The sequence below is a fragment of the Myotis brandtii genome, unplaced genomic scaffold (assembly GCF_000412655.1).
Source record: "Myotis brandtii unplaced genomic scaffold, ASM41265v1 scaffold798, whole genome shotgun sequence".
Taxonomy (NCBI): Eukaryota; Metazoa; Chordata; class Mammalia; order Chiroptera; family Vespertilionidae; genus Myotis; species Myotis brandtii.
The window spans coordinates 224,026-244,234 of NW_005371212.1; the positions used below are offsets into that span (position 1 = coordinate 224,026).

At 52.8% G+C, this 20,209-nt stretch overlaps 1 protein-coding gene across 1 annotated transcript in view; it reads left to right on the forward strand.

The window, feature by feature from the left end:
* Positions 1–20,203, forward strand: part of NCK2 (NCK adaptor protein 2) — a 71,389-nt gene extending 51,186 nt beyond the window's left edge. Inside the window, exons 3-4 of the mRNA XM_005883690.2 lie at positions 5,711–6,429; positions 19,686–20,203. Coding sequence (XP_005883752.1) covers positions 5,711–6,429; positions 19,686–19,880 — 914 coding nt within the window. The 3' untranslated portion in view covers positions 19,881–20,203. The remainder of the gene's footprint in view (positions 1–5,710; positions 6,430–19,685) is intronic.
* The last annotated feature ends 6 nt before the right edge of the window (positions 20,204–20,209 follow it).

The window sequence follows — 20,209 nt, forward strand, 5'->3', positions numbered from 1 at the left end:
GCAGCAAGCAAGCCTTGTGCTCGCTTCAGTGCCTGGCTGCCGGCCGCCATCTTGGCTGACAGTTAATTTGCATATACTCACTGATTAGCCAATGAAAAGGGTAGCGGTCGTACGCTAATTACCATGTTTCTCTTTTATTAGTGTAGATTATTATATGCAAATAAAGTTCATTGCACACATTGTGGCTGGTCTCTAATGTGACAGTGATGGAGGGAGCTCCATCAAAGAGCTTATTATGTCCTCCTGGGCCGCAAGCCTAGTGCAGGCAGCCCATCCTCAGGTCGCGCCCTCGCTGCCCAGCCTGGCTGCGACTGGCCTGGGGACTGGGATCTGGCCTCTCAGAGACCTTCACCCACTCCTCTGTGGAGTGCACTGCCCGGCACCTCCTGGCCAGCACGCCTGGCATTAGAGCTGCTGGGGGGCATGTTGGGGTAAGGGGGTTTGGGGTCTTCTGCCCACCAGTCTCGGGCAGCACACACAGGACCCCAGGCCACGCCCCACAGCAGCAGCCTGAAGCAGCTGAGCAGTATAAGATTTCTTCTAGATCTTAAATACCACAATTTTATGATAGTAGATTGGAGGGAACGGGAATGTTTGCAGAGCCTAACCAGTGTAGAAGCTAAAATCCTGGTCACTCCTGAGCTCATGCCACATGAGACAGTGTCTTACTTATCTTTTAAACGTGATTTCCATTCTTTCTTTGTTCTTTCTTCGTGCAAAGCTGTTACAGTTTATGCATACTGAGAAGCTGTGGAGGAGAGCATCGCTCTGCAGAGAGCGGTGCGCCGTTGCCAGGGCGGCGGGCGGCAGGCGGCAGGCAGGAAGGCCTGTGGATGCTCGCATTCCAGATGTCCTCACTCATGAAATGACCTGCCGACGCCCCTGCAGCAGTAGCTCCCTGTGCAGGTGGATTTACGATAAACTCTAGGACTAAAGAAAAAAGCATGTCATTTGAAGCCCCAAATCTTGCTGAAACCCGCTACTGCTCCCCGCGCTCAGGAAGTCCAGCGCGGTCTGTGCCGCCACTGCGTGTGCTTGACTGGAGCCGCCTGGGCCCTGCATGGGTTGGGCTCCCGGGCCTGAGAGAGGGGAGAGGGTGGGGGAAGGGTGCGGCCAGGCCATGCGGGCCCACTCCTGGGAGTTCTTCCCTGCACGGCCCAGGTGCACAGGAAGTCATGGGTGGGCCAAGTGGGCAGGCCCCAAGGGGAAGTGCTGGAAAGTATGTCCTTCCGAAATCTGTGCAGAGGGTGTGAGCACAAGCTGCTCATTGAGGGCTTCTGGGCGGCCACGTTTGGTTACTCCTGTTCACTTACAGTGATAAAGGGGCCTGAGACTTTGCAAAGTTTGTGTGAGGATTTGCCTCTCCTTTTGGGGAAATACATAAAATTTTAAGAGAAAAAAATTCACCTGGTCCTTGTAAAAGACACATTGGAATTCCAGTCATTTTTCTTAAAATGAGAAGTGGTGTGACTTTCGTTAAAGGAAAAGAAACTGAGAAGATGTGTAGTGGAAATACACACATGGGGAGTGGGGACAGCAGGCTGCCCTGAAAGGGAACAGATTTTCCTGCAAATTAGAGATGCTGCTTGGAGCCCAGGCATGGTGGGGTCATCTGGGGCTCAGGCTGATGGGCACACGTGTGTCCTGTCCTCGGACACACAGCAGCACTGATGCCCCTGCTCACACGCATGTGGCCTGTTCCACATTGAGACATGGCGATGGTCACACGGCTTCTTGGTTACTCGTGATTCCCTCAACCTCAGCCCCACTTCCGCCTGGAGGCACCGGGCCATTTTCACGGCCTAGAATCAGAGGAAGGGCTCCTTGCTATTTGGGAGGGCCAGGGGCGTTGTCAAAGTGGACTCTCGGCTCCTCAATTCAGAGTCCATCTCGCGTTCATTGCCCATAGAGCCTGCTGCACATCAGCCTCTGACCGAGCTGTGTGCTTGGCCGTTTCTATTGGGAGTGCAGGTCGGAGCCCCCACTGCTGTGTGCTTGGCCGTTTCTATTCGGGGTGCAGGTCGGAGCCCCCACTGCTGTGTGCTTGACCCTTTGTATTGGAAGCCGGTCTGAGCCACCACTGCTGTGTGCTTGGCCATTTGTATTGGAAGCCGGTCTGAGCCCCCACTGCTGTGTGCTTGGCCCTTTGTATTGGGAGCCGGTCTGAGCCCCCACTGCTGTGTGTGTTGGACCAGTTCCCAGACCCCCTTTCGCACCTTTCTCCATCTGCAGAAATGGGGGGAGGCGCACTTTGCACAGGAGTGTTGTGAGGGTTTGATCGTGTGGGTGTCAGTAGGTCGGCTTCCTCCCTGTGCCGACACCTGTCTCTTGAATGTCACTGCAGCAGCAGCTACACATGACACTGCCCCGTGGAACGAGGGTTCCCAGGTCCCCAACCCCTGACAGGCACACGTTCTATTTTGGTGGCTCTCGGCGCGGGTAGGGCCACGGCCACGGGCACTCAGAAAGGACTGCAGTCCTCTTCTGGTAAAATACAGCTCTGAGGAAGAAGGCAAAGCCCAGCTCAGTTAGTAAGAGGCACACTTTTTATCGTTCCTAGAGCGCTTCCTGTGCTTGGTGCATATAATCCAAATTCAGGTACCTGATGTCGGCCGTTACATCCCCGAAAATCCGCACATCAGCATCCTCATCCCCAGGAAGTCGGCTGTGACTGTATTTGGGGCAGGGCTCTGAAGAGGTAATTAAGTTAAAATGAGGTCTTTGTGGTGGGCCCTGATCCAATGCGACTGGTGCCCTGGTGAGAAGAGGAAATCAGAAAACACACACACACACACACGCACATACACACCTGGTAAGAAGAGGAAATCAGAAAACACACACACATGCACATACACACCTGGTGAGAGGAGGAAGTCAGAAAACACACACACATACGCACATACACACCTGGTGAGAGGAGGAAATCAGAAAACACACACACACACACGCACATACACACCTGGTAAGAAGAGGAAAACAGAAAACACACACACACACACGCACATACACACCAGGTGAGAAGAGGAAATCAGAAAACACACACACACACGCACACACACACACGCAAGGAAGGCCATGTGAAGACACACAGGGCAGCCATTTCAAGCCCAGGAGGGAGGCCTCAGAGGGAACCAGCCCTCATCTTCTCCTTCTGGCCTCAGAGGTATGAGGAAGTCCGTTTCTGCTGTCCCAGCCCCGGTCTGGTTTGGTTGTGGCAGCCGCAGCAGGGCCAGTGCCATCATTGCCCACATTGATGGGTCAGGAAACTAAGACACAGACGCAGTCACTTGCCCCAGAGCACGCAGCTCGGATTCCCCAGGCTGTGTGCTCGGTCACTGCTGTAACCGCCCCCCAGGCCCACCCAGCGTGGTCTCAGGGACTCTTAGATCACGTTAGAGCAAAACAGGGCTGTTTGCCATGGTCTGGCTGCTACGTGGAACGTTCCAGTCTTGGTGGAGAAAATAAAACTCCACATGGGCAGAGAGGGGGCCTGCCTCATTTATCTCGCTCTCCCAGAATCTAAGGGTGGCCAGCAGACAAGGTAGCATGTTCATCACACATCGCTCACGTGTCTTCAGCAGCGTGTTACGCTGAGCTCTGTGTCTGCTCTGTGATCTTGATGCCTTTATGTCCTGGTGAATATGCTAACGCTTGATCTTCCATAGTATTTTTTTCATGTGGCTTTTGTTATAAGTTTGCAAAGGCCCATTAAAAAGTTACGTTTACATGTGATTTCTTGAAATGTTTGTTACCAGAAACTGGACTCTGCCGGGGGTTTTGGCTTCAGGGTGGGGAGCACTTTCTGAGGTTCGTAGGGTCGAGCCTTTGAGGGAAGTTCCCCCGTGAACCGCTGCCTCGGGTCGGGGAGTTGGGGGTCACCACGCTCTCGGGGCCTGGGTGAACCCTCCGAGGTTGGAAATCACATAAAGGATCCGTTCTAAGATCTGGACGCTCACGTTTTGATGTGAGCGAGTTAACTCAGGTAGAAATCACTTTTTAACTTGGTGTAATGCCCTGGCTTACTTGCTCTTGCGTTTCCCACGCACTCGCGTGTACTCGCCGTGGCACAGCGGGGACCAGTGGGCGCTGTTAGCTCCAGGAACTGATGTGTTCACCTGAAAGCCACTCCACATCGGTGTGCCGTCACCTCACCGGTCCGCGTGCCTTTCAGTCTCCTTGCTCCGCTGTGACGCCAAACTGGGCACGTGTCTCGGGCGGCAGAATCCTAGGCCCTGGCGGGTCCGCTCTGGAAGGCAGCGCCCAGCTGCCCGCATGGCGGGTGGTCACTGCAGTGTTCTCTTCCTCCTGGTCCTGCTGCTCAGCCCGGAGCAGAAGCACGGCCAGTGCGTGGGATCGTTCTGTTTTTACGCCAGTTTAAGGAGTAAAAGGAGAGAGAGGTACAAGCTACCCAGTGAAGTGCTTTAGTGTCATTTGGAAAAATAAAACAAAATAAAAATCTGCAATGGCTGCAGTTTCCATACCCTCAGAATCTGCATGTGACTCCCGTGGAGGTGGTGTGCCGCCCTCTGTCTGGAAGACGGAGGAGCATGGCCAGCCCCCTGGCCCCGGGGCACTCAGCCCTCAGCCCTGGCTGCGCTGCCCTCCCCCAGGCTCCCGGCTCCAGAAGGCTCAGAATCCTACGCATTCTCGGGGGGCGGGGGGGAAGGGGTGCACGGGGAGGGTGAAGCGTTTTTGCCTTACGGCTTTTCAAATAGTTTCTCCTGCTCTGGAAAAAATCAGTTTCACACTACAACCCTCACTCACATGTATAACAGAAGCAACAATACTGTATTTGATGCACTGTTAGGTTTTGTATTTTATTCCCCTAAGAAAAAAGCAATACATACATACAGGCTGGTCACAACCCACTAAATGGATTTTATGATCCACTCGTGGGATTTTAGTCACAATAAGAAAAATTCTGCTTTCATCACAGCCTGTTGTGGGAAATGAGCCTTGTTTTGAAAGAAAAGAATTGCCAGATGAGAAGAAAGGAGAAGGGTACGGGTTTCTGTCCAGGGGCAGCCCTGGGAGGGCACGGGTGCCAGGAGTGGCGGAGAGGGCGCATGGCTGAGGGGAGGCGGCGGGGCAGCTCGGCCGGTGCAAGCTGTGCTTGCTGAGACCTGACCCTCCCTAGAACCGGTCTTTTGAGTTCATTCGTCCAACTTCCTGCCCAGCACAAGGCTGTGAGGACGTCTTGTCTGTGCCTTTATGCCTTCTTTTTCTGAGTGGCACAGGAATACTCTAGTTGTTTCAAAAGGAAACTAACTTTCTACTATCTTGTTGTCTTTTGGGCTGCTGTTACCTAGCATTTTTTTAAGGAAAGAGGTCAGTTTTAGCAGCTCTCGGTTTGTAGTCTTGACAAGTGCTCATTGCAGCCATCATGTGACTTAGCTGATAGTGAGCCTGATATTTGCTGATATTGATTCTGGAAAGGAAGGGAGAGGGAGAGAGAGAAACATTGGTGAGAGAGAATCATAGATTGGCTGTCTCCTGCATGCCCCCTACTGGGGATCAGCTCCAACCCGAGCAGGTGCCCTGGCCGGGAGTCCAACCGGTGACCTGGTCATGGGTCCACGTTCAACCACTGAGGCACACTGGTGGGGCGGATTTCCCCCTGAGTGTTATGGGCAGGGAGGTGGCAGCAGGATGCCCAGCAGCGCCCGCTGCAGGCGTCGGTGCCCACTGAGCCCCTATTGTGTCTCCACAGGCCTGGGCAAGACCAAAAGGAAGACGAGCGCAAGGGACGCGTCCCCAACGCCCAGCACGGATGCCGAGTACCCTGCCAATGGGGGCGCCGACCGCATCTACGACCTCAACATCCCGGCCTTCGTCAAGTTCGCCTACGTGGCCGAGAGGGAGGACGAGCTGTCCCTGGTGAAGGGGTCACGTGTCACCGTCATGGAGAAGTGCAGCGACGGCTGGTGGCGTGGCAGCTACAACGGGCAGATTGGCTGGTTCCCCTCCAACTATGTCCTGGAGGAGGTGGACGAGGCGGCCGCGGAGTCCCCCAGTTTCCCGAGCCTGCGGCGGGGCGCGCCCGTGAGCAATGGCCAGGGAGCGCGGGTTCTGCACGTGGTCCAGACGCTATACCCCTTCAGCTCGGTCACCGAGGAGGAGCTCAACTTCGAGAAGGGAGAGACCATGGAGGTGATCGAGAAGCCGGAGAACGACCCCGAGTGGTGGAAGTGCAAAAACGCCCGGGGGCAGGTCGGCCTTGTCCCCAAAAACTATGTGGTGGTCCTCAGCGACGGGCCTGTCCTGCCCCCGTCTCACGTCCCGCAGATCAGCTACCCGGGGCCCGCGGGCAGCGGGCGCTTCGCTGGCAGAGAGTGGTACTACGGGAACGTGACCCGCCACCAGGCCGAGTGCGCCCTCAACGAGCGGGGCCGCGAGGGTGACTTCCTCATCAGGGACAGCGAGTCCTCGGTAAGTGACCTGGGGCGTGAGGTCCGCCCGGCGCCGGGAGGTTCCAGGAGAAACAGTAAATGTGTGTGTATGTGTGTGCATGTATGTCGATGTGTATACAGTGCATAGTGTGGCAGCTGAGCACCGTTCCTTTGCAGATTGTGTGAACAGACCAGAATTAGCAAGAGCATCCCGGGGGCTCTTACTAAGACAGGTGAGTGGGACTGGTCAGTGTCCCTGTGTGAGGTGTGGCTCCGTGCACCCAAGTCCGGGGTGAGTGTAGGGCCTCACCCACGATCGCACTTATTCCCGGAGACACACTCACAGATACAAGGGTGAGAAGGTTTTTGCTTCGTGAGGCTGTTTGTCCTCTTTACCAAGTTTCCCTTCTGTTCTGAGGACCTAAACATCATGTTCTCTCTGGTTCCCATTGTTAGCGACCCTCGTCGGCCCTGTGGTCAACTCTGTCTCCACTCTGGGTCCCAGACATGTCAGCTGCTCCCAGCCGGACGGCACTGGTTTCTGACGCAGCCTTTGCTGGTTGGGTTTTTTTTGTAAACCATGTGCATCATATCCTCCTGAGGTCACCTTTGCCGCAGGCACCACCACCGAGTTCATCTCTGAGCAGCTTTGGAAGCATTTGTGAACAGGACTGGAAGGAAAAAGGTGGTTCTAGAGCAGTGGTTCAGTTCTAGAGCAGTGGTTCTCAACCTTCTGGCGCCCCGGTTTCTGACGCAGCCTTTGCTGGTTGAGTTTTTTTTGTAAACCATATGCATCGTATCCTCCTGAGGTCACCTTTGCCGCAGGCACCGCCACCGAGTTCATCTCTGAGCAGCTTTGGAAGCATTTGTGAACAGGACTGGAAGGAAAAAGGTGGTTCTAGAGCAGTGGTTCTCAACCTTCTGGCCCTTTAAATACAGTTCCTCGTGTTGTGACCCAACCATAAAATTATTTTCGTTGCTACTTCATAACTGTAATGTTGCTACTGTTATGAATCGTAATGGAAATATCTGATATGCAGGATGGTCTTAGGCGACCCCTGTGAAAGGGTCATTTGACCGCCAGAGGGGTCGTGACCCATAGGTTGAGAACCACTATTCTAGAGTGAGATGAGTGAGTGTGTGTGATGCAGGGTCTGAGGCCACCTGGCCTGCAGCAGGGGCAGTGCCAGCAGTCGGCAAATTTGGGGTCTGTGTTTGGGGGATGTGTCTGAGCCTCTGTGGAGGAACTGGGCCAGGATCATGCGTGTGCATGCACGTGTGTGAGTGTTTTGGAAATACTCAACTGGTTTTGTAGGCCTCTTTGCAAAAACACCTTCCATATGGTTAGGTACCTCTGTCCCCCAAAAAACAAAAATAAGAGTTCTATGGATAGAGTTCATTGTGATTACATTGCATTGGTTCTGGCAGGCTTCCGTTTAGTTTTTTCAATGCAAACTATACAACTAGTAAGTGTGTGCTATGTGCTGTAATTGTCCTCTGAAAAGGTTGATGCCACAGTAAGTGAGTGCATAGTCAAGACTCGGGTGCTTGATCCGTGAGGAATTAAGGCCACAGACATGTTTATCCCCTTCAGAGACTCGCGAGGCAGCCATGGTGTGTTCCTTTCTGAGGCAGCAGAGCCCATAGTGATGCGAGTCGGACCCGTTGTGGTGTTGGCAGCTTGTGGAGTTAGCGGCCTCCCTGATGTGTTTGGTCAAGCAGGCCGGCCTGATCGCTCACTGCATCTGAAATCTGAACTCTGAGCTTTTCTTATCCAGCTGTCAGAGTTCATCATCCCTGGCAGGACATCACATTGCATGGTTCGCCTGTGACGTAAGCTCTGAGCTCAGCTTCCTTAGATCTGTGTGCGGCAGAAGAATGACAGGGCAGCACGTTTAACTCTTCTGAGCAGAAGTTCAGAAGCCCTGGAGAAGCAATTACAATGTAAAGCGATGGATCCAGAGCCCCTGGTCTTGACTTAGAACACCTGGGTGTGAAGAGACATCTTAGAGCCGGGCTGAAGCAGCCCCCCAGTGTGGGGACACCAGCCCAGTCATGGTGGCTCCTGTTGGGACTGAGGCAAGAGAGTCCTCGGGAAGAGGAGTGAGAACAGCGGCCTGCAGGTGGCTGGCCTTCGGGGGCCTGCTGCTCTGCGTGGACGCTGCGTGCAGGTGGCGTCTGAAGGAAGTTCTTCTGGTTGGGAGGCCCTTGCCTTGTGCGGGTCCATCTGAGAACTGGCCGATGCGATGTCTTGTTTGTCTCATGTTACTACAGACTAGGCCAGTGGTCGGCAAACTCGTTAGTCAACAGAGCCAAATATCAACAGTACAACGATTGAAATTTCTTTTGAGAGCCAAATTTTTTAAACTTAAACTATATAGGTAGGTACATTGTTATTAACTTAATTAGGGTACTCCTAAGGCTTAGGAAGAGCCACACTCAAGGGGCCAAAAAGCCACATGTGGCTCGCGAGCCACGGGACTAGGCTGACTGCTCCATAATGGAAACGTTGTTTACATTTGATTTTAACGTTCCTAGGGGGGCTTTCGGATTGTGTGCACTGTCTTAACTTGAACCGCGAATAGTGTGCCTGGGCCTCCAGTTCTAGGGCTGTGGGAGCAGACAGCCCCTCGTGGGACCAGTACTGGCTCTGCACCCACGGCCCGCCAGTCTGGAGATGCCGTGTGGCCTGATTGGGTGCAGGCTGCCTCCCCCATGGGTGTTGCTGTCGTGCACCTGTCTGTGCCAAAGGGCTGCTGCCAGGCTGTGAGGCACGTGCTGCTTTGTCCTGACAGCAGCAGCAGGCCAGTCGGCTGCTTTTCTCCTTCACAGCCTGTCACCTGTGGCTTGTGGAACTGCCCGGATGGACAAGTGGACAAATCTTTGCTTATTCCTGTCCCTCCATCCGCTGCCCCTGCCTCTTGCTGGAGTCCCGCATCCTCTTTCCTCTCCCCGGTCCGTTTCCCTGCTCACTTGCATGTCTCAGGGGAGAGCCTGCTCTCAGTCTCCACCAGGCCAGCTGAGGGCCTGGGCCAGAGGCCAGCGCGCACCTCGCACCTCGCAGGGCGGACAGGGTTCGTCCTCAGCATTTCTCAGGGCTCGGAGGCATCTTCGCCTGCGGGCCTTTTCCTTTCTGCAGCCTTGGGGCCTGGAACCTTCCTCGTAGACCACACAGGACGCCCGGCCTGGGTAAGCTGAGCAGCTGTCTTAGAGCGCATCTTCAAGATGCGTCCTTTCTACGGGCCGCCTGATGGTTCCAGTGTCAGCAAGCTAGACTCTTGCTTGTCGGGATTTTGCATTTAAAAATATGTCATACATTTCAGTTTTGAAAGATAAAAATATACCCAACTCTGAGTCCAAGGAAATACGTGCTTTTGGGGGGAGAAGTGCATATTTTGGGAAAACAAACAAGAACATTGCCACACCCATGGCCTCCGGTGTCAGTGACGTGTGGCTGTTCTGCGGGTATCTGTTAGACACGGTTCACCAGTGAACGCGCGAACCAGCCACAACATGAGGAACTGTATTAAAGGGTTGCGGCATTAGGAAGGTTGAGAACCACTGTTTTAGACTAACACATAAAAAGATGTGTTTTTTTTTAATGTTTTTTATTGTGGCAAAATATATATAACAAAATTTACCATTTTGACCATTTTTAAGTGTAGGTTTAGTGGCATTGAGTGCATTCACATTGTTCTACAACTATCCCTACCATTCATCTCTACAACTTTTTCATCTTCCCTAATTGAAGCTCGACACCCATTAAATACTAACTCCCTATTTCTCCCTCCCCTAGCCCCTGGCAGCTTTTTGCTTTCTGTCGCTAGGAGTTTGACTACCCTAAGTACCCATGGGGGGGATCATACAGTACTTGTCCTTTTGTGTGTAGCCTGATTTCATGTAACGTCCTCAAGGTTCATTCCTGCTGTAGCACGTGTCAGAGTTTCTTCCTTTGGGGGCTGAATGGTATCCCTTCATGATGTGTATAGACCACAATTTGTGTATCCATTCACCCTGCCATGGGCATGGGTCGCTCCCACCTTCTGGCTCTGCTGTGTAACGCTGCTCTGAACACGGCGTACAAATGCCAGCTCAGTCCCTGCCTGCAGGGCTTTTGGGTGTAGATCAGGATGGAGGTGCTGGATCAGATGGTAATTCATTGTTTAGTTTTTTTAATTCATCTGTTTTCCACAGTGGCTCTGACATTTGCATTCCCACTAGCAATGCACAAGTGCTCCAGTCCCTTCACATTCACGCCAACAGTTTTTGCTTTCCAGTTTTGTTTTGTTTTTAATAATAATAACCAGGGTATAACGTGGGCATTTTTACTGTGTGCTTCAATTTATTAACATGGCAGAAATGAGAAAGTTATAAAGATGGGGAACAGATGGTGGTTTCTAGGGATAAGGGGGGGCGGGGTGGGTGTGACTGTCCGTGCCGGGAGAAAGGAGTTCTGTGTGGTGAGGAGCGGTTGCTGTGGTTTTGATTTGCATCAGCACATAATTTTTTCATCTCAGCTTCCCCTTTTGCTTGTTTGGGGTGTTTCTGTGACCCTTAGCTTGGCCTCGGGAGCGTGCAGGAGCAGCAGAGAGTGATGCATTCGCGTTCCCCCCACAGGGCTTGTAGCACAGAAAGCAGGGGTAGTAACAGCGTGGAATTGTGTGCACACTGGCCTGCTCGCTGCCTTCTCACCAGTGTTTCACCTTTGGAAGGTCCCACTGTCACGGCCATTGGAAATAAGCAGAATCAAGCAAAGGTCGTTCCGCAAACGAGGGGGAGAACACCATGTAAAATGTTTTCAGCCTCCGTGGCCTTAATTCTCCAAGTGTGGTTCTTAGACCAGCAGCAGCTACGTCACCAGAGAACTTGCTAGAAATAGAGATTATCGGGCCCCGCCCAGACCCGCTACCTGCGTCCCCTGGGTAGAGCCCGCAACCTCCACCTGCACGAGCCCTCAGGTGACTCCGACGCTCGTGTCTGGGCACCACTGAGCGTGGCAGGTGACATCGGTCAAGCCTCTTCGGACAGCGCTGCGCATATGGTCACATTCGGAATTGAATATCATTTATTGATCAGCCAAGCAGGCATGATGTGGTGAAGAGACAAAGAATGACAAGGACAGTATTCTAAAACGCTGCCCTCCGAGGTATTTAAATGTAAGAAATATATTTTGGAGGCCGGGAGGGGCGAGCACTCACACATGCTGACTTGAACATGGACAGTAAACACTATTGTTTCAAGATACGGTCCGTGGGACTTGGAGGGCTGTGCTGCGGCCGATGGTTGATTTTTCTTCCCTTGTGCAAAGAAGTTTACTTCAGACACTAATGAGACCGATAACACTTGATCATGTTGTGTGTGGGTGGGTGTGAGCCTATGGAGTAAATATTTCAGAGACGCAGTTACAGGAGAACAGAAACTGTTGGTGAAAAGATCATCTGAAGCGAAAACAGAGAGTAGTATCAGTTGGCAGCTAGTTGCATAAGTATAAACTGTGAGTCTGTTTTGATGAGGGAAGGCAGTATTGGACAACTAGAGAGGGTGACTAACAGGGATGAAATTCCAAAGCGGCTTTTCTGAGCTGAGGGCAGAGAAGATGATCAGGGGAGTACCATTGGCTGCTAACCCGTTGGTTCGCAAATGAACTACTTCTCTGGACAAAAGAGTGCCTTCCTTAAAGAAGTCACAGACACAGGAAAATAGCTATTTACCAACTGAAAGGAGAGGATGGCACTGCCTTGGCTAAGGGGAGTGTTAAACGCTACGTGTGTGAGTTGCTGATCAAAGAGCAGCGGGACCAGAAATGGGTCCAGAGTTCACCTGGCCAGCTTGGTGCGCCACACCAAGGGCATTTCTCTCATCTTCCCACGGATTCTAAAGGAAAAGATACATAGAAGTTGTAAGGTTGTTTAAGAAGCAGGACTGCCTCCCCTGTGACTTCCCCACAGCCGTGTGCTTAGAGGACAGGCATAGTAATACGTATGCTCTCTGGGTGGTGGAGGAGAAATGAAGGAGATTACCTGCTGCTCTCAGTATGGTTTGCTTTTCTAGAAGTACTTACTCGTGAGGTGAAACTGCAAAGCAGTGAGCTGTAAGAATTGCCTGAAGAAATGGATAGTGGAAAACATGGTCAAATTGTGAGTCCATAGTAAGTGCATTTATTGACGCCTCCTCTCCTCCTATGTGGGGATGTGGAGTGAAATCAGGTTCTTGTATTTACAGGGATTACACTCAAATACGGGACCTAAAACCTAAGCAAAAATAATGACAATATAATAAATAAAATCTTGGTTTTTCTACCTATTAACTGTCTTCATATTCCACTTGGAAAATGACTTCCTAAGAAGAAGGGTGGAATGAATGGCTTTACCAACTAATAATCCGTCAGAACCTCTGGTTCAAAAACTGTGAGAATAGAAATTCCTAGGAGGAATAGTCAGCGAGAAGACAGTAACAGGAAGTGATCTGATGTTAGAATATTTGAAAAGTTAGCACAATATTCAGCAAAGAGAAATTATACTGATTAAGTGTAGTGTTTGGAGAAGGAAAAGGTAGGAAAACTTGGACAATGAGAGGAAGCACAAAGATTAGAATTGAAGTGGGGAATAGAAAGTGGATCATTCCTAGGAGGAACAGTCAGCGAGAAGACAGTAACAGGAAGTGATCTGATGTTAGAATATTTGAAAAGTTAGCACAATATTCAGCAAAGAGAAATTATACTGATTAAGTGTAGTGTTTGGAGAAGGAAAAGGTAGGAAAACTTGGACAATGAGAGGAAGCACAAAGATTAGAATTGAAGTGGGGAATAGAAAGTGGATGTTTCAAATCTGAAAAGAAGGCACAGGACTGAGTCTAGTTAGATTCTAGTCCAGCTAAGGAAAGTTTGAGCCAAGTGTGGTACCTGTGATGGCTCAGACGATGTCCACAACTTCTTTGATGCCCGTTCTTCAAAGCAGGGGGCCTGCTCGCCTCCCTTCAGCAGGGGCTGGACTTGCTGACTCACCGCCGTGGTTAGAGGTGGTGGAGTCATGGCAGGTGACTCTCAGGACTGGGCCACAAACGGCACGCGGCATCACTCTGTTGGATCACCCAATATGGGGGGCGGGCTGCCACGTGCGAAGAAGCAAGCAGCCCCACAGAGAGGCCAGGCGTGACCACGCCTGACGCCAATCCTCTGTCCCCAGTGGAGCCCGCAGATGACCGCAGCCTCAGCCAGTGTCTTCACTGCTGCTCCCTGTGGGGATGTGGAGTTAAATCAGGAGCTGGAAGGTTCTAGTTCAAGGTTTACAGCAAAGTCCTGAGCCACAGAAACTGCAGTTACCAATGTTGCTGTTTAAGCCACTGAGTTTGGGGGTGATTTGTCACACAGCAAAAGACAAACAGCACAGAACCCCAGATAGAAAGCAGGGCTCCGACAGGAGAGGCGACAGAGGGGAGTGAACATTGAAGTTCAAGAAACCCTGCTTTCCCACTTGTTTAAAGAGAAATCCTATTGCTAATGTTTATTTCCTCAAAGATACGAGGGTCGCATGGAACGGGTATGTACAGCCTCCCAGGCATTCCTTTGCCAGTTGGTTCAGCAACCACCTGGAGTGCACCTACTGTGTGCCAGGCCCGCTTTTCTCCAGCATACACAGAAATGAGTGCTGGCTGGTTATCCATGTGTCCCTCTCGCGTCGATGTTTCTCACTCTCTCTCCCCCTCCCACTTCCCTCCTCTCCCCTCTCTCTTTTAAAAATAAAAATCAATGGGGAAAAATCCTGGGGTAAGGATTATTTTAAAAGAATGTATGAAAGTGAGATAGGAATGAGCCTCGGGAAGCTTGGAGCCTAATAGGAGAGACGGGTCTAAACGGGTGCTGAGGACGCGTGATCACAAATGAAGTAAAAGGCACATTTCTGCAGAGGGTGGAGACCTTGTCCAGTTAGTTTAGGAAAATCCCCGTTTTCTAGGAATTTTAATGGAAAGAAACCTTTTTAAAAATTGATGATATACTGTTTGCTGTCTTCATAGTTTCGTAAAAGGAACTTAGTATTCCCCAAGGATGTTGTTCTCCTGACATTTATAAACTGTCCCAGTCTGTCCCAGTGTCAGACATTACCTGTTCCACAGTGTGAAGACAGGAGCAGGCAACTGAGGAGAAGTTTGCACCAGGTCCCAGAGCCATTAAACTAAGGAGCCAGGCTGTGGCCCAGGCAGCCTGTTGCAGAGGCTGTTGCAACCAGCGTGCTGCCTCACGGTCCTGGAGCTATAGACACCCGAGGGTGGGCGGGCACGGCCTGTCCAGGGTCACATGTCCACGACCCCTGTGAAAGGGTCATTAGACTGCCAAAGGGGTCGTGACCCACAGGTTGAGAACCGCTGCATTAAACTAAGGAGCCAGGCTGTGGCCCAGGCAGCCTGTTGCAGAGCCTGTTGCAACCAGCCTGGTGCCTCTCAGTCCTGGAGCTATAGACACCCGGGGGTGGGCGGGCACAGCTTGTCCAGGGTCACATGACCACTCCCCACCTGGCAATGTCGGCTCACACTTCTGCCGAAACAGCAGAACAGCTGGACAACACATTGAAACAGCAACACCAAAGTAGCCTTCTGGTAGACTGCAGTGATGGGGGACAACAATTTAGGAAGAACTAGTTTAACGCAGGTGAAGAAGGTCAAGAAATAGGGCCCAGGTCAGGGTCAAGAACAGGACTTTCCTCCTGGCCCTCTGGAAGCTGCGGCCACACCCACGTCAGCCCCCTGGCGGCACCACAGCCCACGAGTAAGAGCTGCGGCCTTTAATGTTACAGTAACCATTTCTGTGCTGCCGGAGCCTGCCCCTGGGCAGTGCGTGTCAGTGCTGCCTGTTTGAGGTTCTGTGGGGGTGAGATACTGATACGGTTTTTCTTTCACTCGCCTCTGTGGGCCCACGCTCTGGCGGATGTAGCTCTTGGACAAGCAGTAGCTCCTGCGTCTGTCCCATCAGCCCAAGGAGCTCCCCGTCCCGGCTGCTCCCCCTCAGGAGCATGTGCACGGTGGCCTCGGTGAGGGCACTCGCCAGTCTTCTGCCTGTGCCCAGGGGGACAGCCCATGGTCACTGCCCTGTAGGGCCCGTGTCTTCAGATCAGTTGCACCCCGAAACCAGCGCCTGTGCGAAGGAATGCTGAGCTGGCGCCCTTTCTCAGCAGATACTCAAGCAAGAACGTGTTTTGAGAAGCTTAAGTTTACAGTCCCGAGTCTTCATATCAGTACACCACCACTTGGGAGGTGACTGTTCAGGGCCCAAAACATCTGGTGCCCCCAGTCTGCTTCAGAAAGCCAGGCCCGGCGGGGCCACGGCAGCCACGGGCAAGGCTGTGGAGCTGCCCTCTCAGAATGGCCCGCCTTGTGCTCTGTCCTGGAAGCAGAGTGGCTTGTCAGGTCCTGGACCGGCTCAATTTGGAGGGAAGAGACTGGAACATTCTCCAGCAATGTCTGCTGTCCCCACAGGCACCTTCACAGTGTCCAGGTGTCCCCGCAGGCACCCCCACGGTGTTTGCTGTCCCCGCAGGCACTCCCACAGTGTCCGGCTGTCCCCGCAGGCACCCCCACAGTGTCTGCTGTCCCCACAGGCACTCCCTGCTATGTCTGCTGCAGGGCCGAGAATCAGAAATGCGTCTGCAGCCGCAGGGAGGTTGGCCATGGAACGCTCTCCTTCGCGGGTACAGAGCCCATGAGTGACATTCACACCTTTCCTCTGGCTCCGACCGTGGGAAACAGGGGTGGTTGGCCCTAATTTCATTTCTGTTCTGCAGCTGTGTCAGCAGCCCCTGGAGGGCTCAGTAACACCAGGTTGAGCCCTAGACAGCTTGGCTCAGTGGATAGAGCATCGCCTCGAAGACTGAAGGGCCATTGGTTCAGCTCCGGTCAAGGGCAGGTACCTCGGTTGCAGGCTCGATCCCCGCCCCATAGGTGCAAGTACAAGAGGCAACTCTATCACTGTGTCTGTCTCAGTGATAGGGTTGTTTCTCTCTCTGTCTCTCCCCCTCCCTTCCACTCTCTCTAAAAATCAGTGGAAACATACCCTCAGGTGAGGATTAACAAAAAAGAAAAAACCAGAGGTTGCTGGAGGTTAAAACACAGGTGGCTGCGCCCCACCCAGAGTCTCTGGTTCCCTGGTCTGGGGACGGGGGGAGGCCAGTTGCCAGGTGCTGCTGACAGTGCTCCCCAGGCGTGTTCGTCGCCAGGCCACGTGGAGCTGTTTGGTGGAAACGTGGAGCCGGGCATTTGAGTGCAGAGGCGGGGGGTCTGCTCGGGCTGAACTGAGAATCCTGCCTGTTCAGCACGCCCGCCTGACATGAACCTGGCGGTTCTCTGTCCTTCACTGCTGTGGCACACAGTGCCCGCGGTGTAAAGCTAAGGAGCTTAAATTAAAAGCAAACTTCCCTGTCCAGAGAGCCACCTGTTGACCATTTGGTAAGTAAAGTCAGGCCTACATATTCTCACTCTGACTTGCTCACGTCGTACTCGGCACGGTGCCGCCGTGGCTGTGAGTGGATTAAAGTATCAATGAAACTAGCTCAGGGCCTGCTTGTGCCAGACTGTGAAGTGAGATTGCCCTCCATTTTGCTTTAAAAAGGCAAAAACTTCTGGCTCAGAGTGGGCGTATTATAAAATAATAGGAGCTTGAACCTGCACATTGTTGTAGGAACACTGGAGCCCTGGGAGCAGTCATAGCTGTACATGCTGCCTACCGCGCCGTGTGAGCGCTGCTCATGGTCTGAACACTGGGGACGCGACGCGGGTGCTGCGGGCCCTGTCTGGGCGCAGGGAGGGCTGTCTGTCCTGCTCCGAGAGCCACACAGCGGCTCAGACGGCAGTGCGAGGACAGTGAGGCGCTTCCCCCGGCTGGTGGCTCGAGCCTGTGAAATAATCAGGATTTGGGAACTGTGTGCTCGCATGATTGCTTAGAACGCTGCTTTGTGCTTTAGAATATCATGTCGAAAGGGCTGGTCGACAGGGTCATCTGTGACGTCAGTGTTCCTGCTGACTCATTCCTAAGAGTCTGAATTGGCAATATAGTTTTCAAGGTCTGTGTTCTCCCACTCCCTGCTGCCCTGCGCCCCCCACCTTCCGTGGCCATGACCCTGCAGATAAGGTACGGCCTAGCAGAGGCCAGCCTTCCTGTCTCCTGAGCTCCATCCCCCGCCTACCCCCAGGGCTTGTCCCGTTGGGTCTGTCTCAGGCAGAGCGAGCCACAAGCTATAAATACAGTGTCACTGATTCTCCTGTGCTAAGGGGCGTGGCTGGTGGGTGTCAGCGCCCGGCCCAGGGCTGAGCTCTCTGAGACCCCATTTCCTTGAGTTGTCATTCGTTTGTTCATATGGGTTAGCTCTTGCTCTGCAAGATTCTCACACTGTTAATCAAACGTTTGTAAACTCGGCCTAACAATCCATGGCAGGTGCTGGCGAGCGCTGCCCTGTGGTGGAGGCCCGGCAGGGGCCGGGCTGTGTCCTCAGCACCCGTGAGGCCTGGGTGTCCCGGGAGCTGAGACCTGGTCTAGAGATTCAGGGAGGGGCACGATGAAGGGATGGGCGTGGATGTGGCGCTGGGCCTGCCACGGCATGAGGTGCGCTCGCCACAGGCTCTGGAAGAGCCTGTCTTGTTGGGAGTGAGGAGGCGTCCTCAGCCTTGCAGGAGCTGAGCCTTGCAGGCGCGGTTGACCAAGGATGGGGTAGGGGCTCAAAGAACTACAGGAGCAGGAGGAGAAATGGGACTAGGGATGGCGCATGCTTCCTCTCATTGATTGGATCGCATTGTGGGCAGGGCCAGGTGACGCAGCCGCAGGGCGGGGGGGCAGAGGGGGACAGATGGGTTTTCTTCTGAGGCCATTGAGGGAGGTCAGCATCCCTCTGCCTCCCCCATGCTGTCCACGATGCCTCCGAAGAGGCTGGCTCTTCCCTCCCTCTCTTCGCCGGTGCCCAGTTCCACACTCCCCCAGCACCCCACCCTCACACAGCGCGGCTCCCCCAGTTTCCTCAGGAGCCTTTCCTGACCCCACACTCGTGTTTAAATTAGCCTGGCCTGCCTCGGTTCTCTCCTTCCTCTTCATAGAGCCCACCACAGTTTGCAACTAGACACATAACGGCCTTTTTACTTCTATTTATCTGTCTCCCTACTGGACAGTCAGCACACATACTGTGCATGGCACACACGCATACACAGCGCCAGTACACGCACATACACACAGTACACACACATGTACACAATACCAGGGCACGGCCTGTCGGCTATGTAGTTAGTACCCAATAAATAATTGTTCTTTATTGAGCTAATCAATAATTTTTTCCCTAAAGAACATTCTTAATATCTTGTGCATATTTTTCAATAAATGAGATAAAAGACTAATTTTAATACAAATAATGATGTCTTTCTAAAATATATTCAGTTATAAGTGTGGCGCTGACATGTCACAAATTTAAACATCTCTCAATAAAATCTGTGCTTGAACCGTTGTACAGCCCCTCTGGGGTTTTATGATCCGTGTTTAAAATGCAACCAGAATTTTAAATAGCTTAGAATTAGAGCTTTTTTGTTGTAGTTGTTTTTGTTAATCCTCACCCGAGGATTTTTTTTTTCCCATTGATTTTTAGAGATAGTGAAAGGTAGGGGGAGAGACTGAGAGAGAAACATTGATTGGTTACCTCCTGCACACGTCCCAACCGGGGCCAGGGACTGAACTGCAACCCAGGGACATGCCCTTGACTGGGAAACGAACCCAAGACCCTTTGGTGCGAGGGCCGATGTTCTAACCACGGACCTCAACCAGCTGGGGCAGATTAGAACATGTTTGATGGTTGAATGTCTAATAATGGTAGAAGCCAAGAGAAGGAAATCTTTTAGCTGCTGTCTATGTACAAGCCCCTTTTTTAAAATTCCCAGTTTATAAAAAGTAGCTTGGGAGGTGAAAAAGTCAGGTAGATCCCCTAAGCAGCTGGCACCGTACATTCAGTAACAAAGCTCCAGTTTTGAAATAACTGAAATACATTCAGCAGCGAAACTGTGGGAAGCAAAGTTTCACTTTTCTCCTCTTCAGAACCCCGGAGCCTTGGATGGCCGCTGGGTCCTCCCAGACAGCAGGTGCCGTTCCTTTCACTCCTGCAGTCAGAGACCAGAGCAGAGAGCTGGCTGCTGCGCTGTGTGCGGGTGGGGTTTGCATAAGTGCGATTTGGGCGGTAATTCCCAGGTAGTTGGGCACAAGCAGCAGCTGAGGGTCTGGGAGAGAAGCCCTCCCCTCCCAGGCCCGGCCAGGCTAACGAGTGTCTCTCTCCTCCCCAGCCCAGTGACTTCTCCGTGTCTCTCAAAGCGTCAGGGAAGAACAAACATTTCAAGGTGCAGCTCGTGGACAGCGTCTACTGCATCGGGCAGCGGCGGTTCCACACCATGGACGAGCTGGTGGAGCACTACAAAAAGGCCCCCATCTTCACCAGCGAGCACGGGGAGAAGCTCTACCTCGTGCGGGCGCTCCAGTGACGCCTGCCCGGGCCCTGCCGCCTCCAGCCTCGGTGCCGCCCTCACTTCCCCGAGCCGAGAGGTGGCCCCGAGAAGACGTGGCCTCCTCTGCCCGGCTGATCTGTCCCGGCCGTACCTGCCTCCTGTTGGCCACCCAGGCCCTCGCTCCATGTCCCAGGCCACCGCTCCTGGCCAGTGTTGAGAAGGGAGGGGGCGGGGTTGTTCTCTTTATTTCTGCTCCGTTGGAAACAGCCTCAGTCTGTTCAACCTGTTCATGCCGTCAGCACTGCGATGAGAAGACGCGGTGCAGCGGGAACGCACGGAAGCTGCCCGGGATGGAGTGACCCACT